Below are 6,000 nucleotides of genomic sequence, written 5' to 3' on the forward strand. Positions count from 1 at the left end.
TTGTCCCAGTTCCCTCTTCTGTTTCGGGAGTAACACTGGCTTGCTCCACGTGCTGGGTACAGACCTCATGATGCAGTCCCCGAGACGGGGCCTGGTATCAGTAGCACACAGTAACTAGCTGCTGTTTACACTGGTGTGGAAGCCTGAATTGGCCTCCATGTGAGACTTTGAAACTGACCCTTCCACATGATCTTTAAGTCTTTAAAACTTTTGTTTATTTAGAGTCTGCAAAAAATGACCATGAGGGGCCTCAGTGAGAGCGCAGTGGTCATTTGGCTCCACCTTCATCTTGCAGAGCCAGCTGGCCTCAGATTGCCAAGAAACTAGAGGCCATGTGTGTTCTGTATGGCCAGAGCCTCAGCTGGACCGGAGGCTGGGATGGGAAGACAGTTCACATCCCCAGCCCCACCCTGAACTGTTTACAAGACTGGGTAGAATCCACCCACGAGGCCTCTGTGAGCTTCTGGATATGTTGAGAGAAACTCACCACCCCATCTCTTGCCAACACAAAGGCCTGCACCTGGCTTTGACCTGCCGTCCTTTGCCGAGGCCACCAGATGTCCGTCTTAAGAATGGGGTGCAGCCAAGACCCCTTCCTCTCAGAACCTCAAAGAAATGGTTCCAGGCCCTCTGGGGACCACACCCAGTTTATCACCTGTGATTTTTGCTTCAGGTTCAGTAGGGGGGGCTCCCCCTTGCCCCTGTGAGGAATTGTGGGTAGATGGTTTGTCCCTGGAGCAGAAGAGGATGATGGGGTGTTCTGATGCTGGGAAACTCTCCACTGCGCCCTCACAAGAGCCATCATGGTCTGGGATGAAAGCTACACCCGCCACATCTGCTGAGGGGCCCCAGCCTGAGCTACTGGACCCTGAAGTTCAGTCCCTTGGCCCCAAGAGGCTCATGGTGCCAGAGGCCTCTGTGGAGGTGGCTGTCTGTTGCTAGGCAGCTGTTTTGCACGAATCTTGGACATAAATCCAACTTGAAGATCAACATTTTGTGACTGGTATTCTTTCGTGTCCTGGCTAATATTCCCCTCACGGCCAATCGGAGTGTTGTTTTCCTGGCCGTTCCTTCTGCACCCCTTCCCTACATATCTCTGAGAGAGTCGCTAGCATTAGGGGCACCCAAAGTCGGGGGGGGGATCCTGGGCTGGGGTCAGAAAACCTGGAGCAAGCCTCAGTCTCCCTGTCCACATGTCATGCCCCTCTGCCCTCACTGCCCTGGGGAAGGCTGTGCTGGGTGAGAATGAATTGATGTGGACTGAGTTACCAACTCCAGTCACTGAATGCAAACAGCAGTGGGAGCTCCAGTAGAAGCCAAAACGAGGCCCCAGAGTGTGCCTGCTGCGCCTCTTCCACCTTGCTTCCCTCCGTCTCCATCCCTGGTGCCCATCTCCCACACAGGCAGCCACCATTGAGGAACTACCACAGGAGACTTGCTGCTGCAGAAAGGCCTTTACTGGGCAGATAGGGGTGTGGAGACGCCATTGGACAGGGTGAGGGACAGGCACATCCTCTGGAGGAGCAGGGGTGACATCCCTGCCTGGGGGCCTCAGCCTGAATGCACTAAGGGCTGGCCCCAAAGACAGGCTCAGGGGAGGCCCGCCCACAAGGGCTTCGGGCCACTCCTTCATGGAGACACCACCCCTGACACAGGTGTATGTGGCTGGCACTCACAGCTGCCTTGACTGATCTCAGGAGCACTGTGGGGTGGGGATAGCGGCTGGGAAGGGCCCTTCAGGAAGGAGGGAGAAGGCTGGCAGTGTAGTGGAACTGGAAACTTAGGAGGACTAAGTGGGGTCATGTGGAGGTGGTGGGGGATGGCCCCAAAGTTACTACCCAGGTTTGAGCAGAATAATTGTATTAGAACTGGTGCTCCTCTGGGCTCATGGGAACAGAGCTGCAAAGAAAAGGATGATGTTCTCCAGCACTGCCCAGCACCCAGCTGTGGGCATGGATGGTCCATTCCCAGGTATCACGCAGGCAGACATGTGGCTGTTTAGCCATGTACATACAGTCACACACAACTTTACAGTGTATGCACGGTGGTACAGACACATCACTATGCCAGGCTAGGCTTCTGTGTAGTAAGAAAAGGGGTCTGAGGGAGTTGTAGAATGTGATTGGAAATGTGGAATCCTTCCTGAAGAGTCCTTCCCAGCACCTGTGTGGTAGATGTGGGGTGGAGGTGGGGGAGAGTTACTTCCCTCTGGCCCCCAGGGCTGCCTGCCGCCTCATGTAGGACAAGATGTCCATCTTGACGTTGCTGACTGTGGTCCGGTGGTACCAGCGCATGATGGGTATGCCGTCTGGCCCCACCAGGAACTTCTCAAAGTTCCAGCGGATGTCATGCATCTTCATGGGTTCCCAGAAGAGGCGGCCAGGTGAGCCCAGGAGCTCCGCGGTGGGCGGGCAGGAGTTCTAGAGCAGAGGTGGAAGGGACATCAGTCTGGCTTGGAGACCCCTCCTGGCCTCCCCTCCCGAGGTAAACCTTGCACTGAGAAAAGAGCACCAGTTTGGGAGCTGCATTTGGCTGTCCATCACTGCGGTGACTCTGGAAGGTTGTGGGACTGTCAGACTGGCCCTCATGGGCCCTGCCTTATCTACACAACAGGCTGATGGGATCCCAGGGTCTGCCGAGCCTTCTTGTTGGACTACTAGACCAAGAAGTTTCCAGGGCCTGAGGTGCATGGACTGGGGCTAGGGCACGTCACCCCACCCACCTTCAGGAACGTGTAGAACTTCTGCTCCTTCTCCCCGTTTACGTCCCCTTTCTCAAAGAGCTGGAAGTTAGGGACAAAGCCTCCTCCTGGTCGGACATACCTGCAGGGAATGTTCCTAGGTGAACTGAAGGCAGTGGACCACACAAGGCTCAGAAATAAGGTGAAGGGACTGAGAGGTCAGAGTTGGGAGTCTGGTTTTATCCACTGGGAGCTCATGACGTGAATGGACATACAGGAGCCCAGGTGGGTCTGTGGTCATTGCCACCTTGGTCCCTTCTGCATACCCACCCCACACACCTCAGGACTCCCCTCTACTCCCATCATATGCTGTCCAACCGGCACCCACAGCCTTCTATTTCCTAGCCCCTCCCCTCCCCTCCCCTCCCCTCATTCCGCTAAATGCCATCCCTGGAGGGGAAAACAGATGAGTGGCTGGCAAAAGCCACTGAGACAGAGCTGAGCGGCCTCCGCCCACAGTGGTCTCCCAGCCACCAGCTGAGCACTCACTTGAGACTAGGTAGGATCTCTGAGTTCTCGCCCGGCTCCTGTTTGCCGAATTGGTTGCAGGGGAAGCCCAGGATGACCAATCCAAACGGCCCAAGCTCTTCCTGTAGTGCATTCAGTTCTTGGCCAGGGAGAGAACAGAGCCAGGTGAGGGCTCTGCCTCAGCACCCTGCTCCCCTGTCACCCTCCAGGCGGCTGGAACCTCTGAGGCCCGAGGTGGGAGGATTTGCCCAGGGTCACCTAGTGAGTCAGTAGCAAGGCTGGGGCTCAGGACATGTCCTAACTCCAATCTGGGCGGAGTGGAGGTTTAGCAAAAAAGGACCGTCTTGGGGTGATGGGGGAGTTCCCAAGCCTCCCATCTAGGATTTCAGGACCTCAGCAGAGGGCCTGGCCAGCTCCCCAGTTTTCTCAGTGCGCCTAGCCTTGTATGCAGTGCCAACACTCAGCCCATCTCTTCACAGACACATTGAGTGTTCCAAGGATAGGAGCACTGCGGACAGAGCCACCACAGAACTGACCTACAGGTGCCAGTCAGATGGCCAGTGTCTGCTCGGCCCCAGAGCTTCTGCTCTGAGTGCTGTCAAGCTTTGACCTGCCCATTCCCTCGGACCTGCCCCCGCCAAGGAGAAAGGACTGAGGATGCTGACGTTAGGGAGGTGTGAGCTTGAGTCAGACGTTGGGTTCGGCCACAGCTGGCCTTGCAACCCTAGTTGTTTATACACGCCAAGCCTTGCTTCCCTTAGCACACTGGGAAGAGAGGAGGGCTGGGCTCGGCTGTCTTTAAAATTTGTTTTAGAATGAACTATTGCATGTGGCCTGCCCTGGTGCCTCTTCCCCACCCACACACAGCCTCCAGAGCCTCCAGCCAGCGGCCTGTTCTCCAGCGTAGAGCCAAGATAAGCACCCGGAAGGATGGGGCTTGAAGGAGAGGAGATGGTCCCTGCCAACCTGGGCTGTGGCCACCATCTCTGGCTCCATCCAAGGGAAAGAAGAAAGCACAGGGTCACGCTCCGCCCCTTTGCCTTGAAGGTAGCTGAGGTGCTCAGGGGTAAAGGGTAGCTGAGAACTTCCCAGAATATGCCCGAAGGCCAGGTTTATATAATTATGTCTGGAAAACATGGAACGTACTAGTGCTGGAACACCATCTTTGGGTCTCAGTCACTATCAGCCCTCACCTGTTGCCTGAGGAGTTCCCAGTATCAAAGTGTGCCCTCGACATAAGGCAGCAGGTAGGAGGGTCTCTTACCAAGGTACTGGTCTGTTAGGCCTCAGTAGCTGGCTACATTGACGAAGAGGACATATTTGCCAGCGTACTGCTTAAAGGGAATGTACTCCTCCCCATCAATGGTGAGGGCCCCGTACTCGTAGATGGTGCCGCTCATGCCCCCGTGGCAGTCTGTCTGAAAGAGAAGACGGACAGCAGGGAGCACTTAGCATTGAGGAAAAGGGCATTTCCCCACCTTCCAGTTAATGATTCCCAACAGGGAAAATGACGAGCAGGACTGGAACTGACTAGAACTGGAACCTGACTAGAACTGAAGTAAGGGCCTGACGAGCACTTGGTATTCACATTAGACACTTAGTGCTATGGAGGCCTGGAAATTACTTAGCGGTAATCACTTCCATAGCTCATGTGAGTTTAAGAACACAGAGTCTGTCCTGGTGCTGGCATAGGGTTGGGGGATGCACTGAGGAGCCAGGTTGTTTGACTTCTGCAATAGTTCAGGCAAGGAGTGAGGAGGCCCACGCTAGGTGACTGGGAAGGAGACACTGGAAAGGGAAGTGTCAAGATGTGGAAAGTCATTCACAGCCTCCAAGTTGGGGGGCTGGGAATCAGGGAGTGAGACCAGGACACAGGACTAGAGAAAGGCCTCGTGAGGCCTCAGTGTGCCACTTGAGGTGAAGCTGCAGTGCCAAGATCAAACGCTCTGCAGGGGCCACCGCACAATGACACCCACACCCCTTCCTGTCTGCCCAACCACTGCTCCACAGTCTAACTTCAGGAGGAGGAGGGAAGGGGCACAGGGCACGATGGGGTATGTCAGAGGACCGGGTTCTGTCCCAGCACTCCCACCAGCTCAGTGTAGTCTTGAACTGGCTGTTTCTTTTCTCCCTGCTTCACCTCACACCTGATGAGTCATTCAACCCAGATGACTGAAGAGCGCCCCTGTCGGCAGAAGAGGAGGAAGGGGGCCCACTGCCAGCCCCTCCACCCCTCCTCACCCCCAACCCTGACAGGCCTACTCTTGAAAGGGTGACGTGGGCAGGTGGTGATGAAGGAAAATCACTCCTTCTTCCTTCAGTTCTGGAAAACTCTCCCAAGGCCTGGTCCTCAGCCTGACTGGGTGAAGGAGCCATCCAGGCAGCAGGGCAGGGCCCCAGTGGGGTACAGAAGAGTGCCTCTGTCACGAAGCCACTGTAGTCCTGAGTAGCTGGGTGAGTCTGATTGCCTTTTCCGGGTCATGTCCTGACGGCTGCCAGCTCCCTCAGCTCCAGTACAAAGCCCATGTTTTCCCTGTGATCTATTAGCCACACACTGCGGCTCTGAGTGCTCCACCTCCACTGAGTAGTCCTCCTGGCCCAGGCCTCCTAGGCCCCAGCTGGGATCATTTCCACCTTAAAATGCAAACAGCACTAGGCATAGGGGGTGAACATCAGTAATCCCAGCACTTGAGACTGAAGCAGAAGGATGGAGGGTTCAAGGCCAGCCTGGGCTACATAGTGAGTTCCAGGCCAGCTGGGACTACAGGGAGACCCTGTCTCAAAAAGACCAA

The 6,000-nt window shown here is 55.6% G+C and overlaps 2 protein-coding genes across 4 annotated transcripts in view; one reads left to right on the forward strand and one right to left on the reverse strand.

Annotated features, from left to right (window-relative positions):
• Nucleotides 1-988, forward strand: part of Tnip1 (TNFAIP3 interacting protein 1) — a gene marked incomplete at its 3' end in the record, with an annotated part of 43,370 nt that extends 42,382 nt beyond the window's left edge. For all 3 annotated transcript variants that reach the window (XM_029555420.1, XM_029555421.1, XM_029555422.1), the window contains 1 exon segment: nt 223-988. In XM_029555420.1, coding sequence (XP_029411280.1) covers nt 223-257 — 35 coding nt within the window.
• Nucleotides 989-1,435: 447 nt separating this feature from the next.
• Gpx3 (glutathione peroxidase 3) overlaps nt 1,436-6,000 on the reverse strand; it is a 7,612-nt gene continuing 3,047 nt past the window's right edge. Inside the window, exons 2-5 of the mRNA XM_008851876.3 lie at nt 4,473-4,626; nt 3,230-3,347; nt 2,723-2,822; nt 1,436-2,420 (exon numbers count right to left, since the gene is read on the reverse strand). Coding sequence (XP_008850098.2) covers nt 2,199-2,420; nt 2,723-2,822; nt 3,230-3,347; nt 4,473-4,626 — 594 coding nt within the window. The 3' untranslated portion in view covers nt 1,436-2,198. The remainder of the gene's footprint in view (nt 2,421-2,722; nt 2,823-3,229; nt 3,348-4,472; nt 4,627-6,000) is intronic.

This window comes from Nannospalax galili, unplaced genomic scaffold (genome assembly GCF_000622305.1).
Source record: "Nannospalax galili isolate Female #2095 unplaced genomic scaffold, S.galili_v1.0 scaffold706, whole genome shotgun sequence".
In the NCBI taxonomy this organism is placed as follows: domain Eukaryota; kingdom Metazoa; phylum Chordata; class Mammalia; order Rodentia; family Spalacidae; genus Nannospalax; species Nannospalax galili.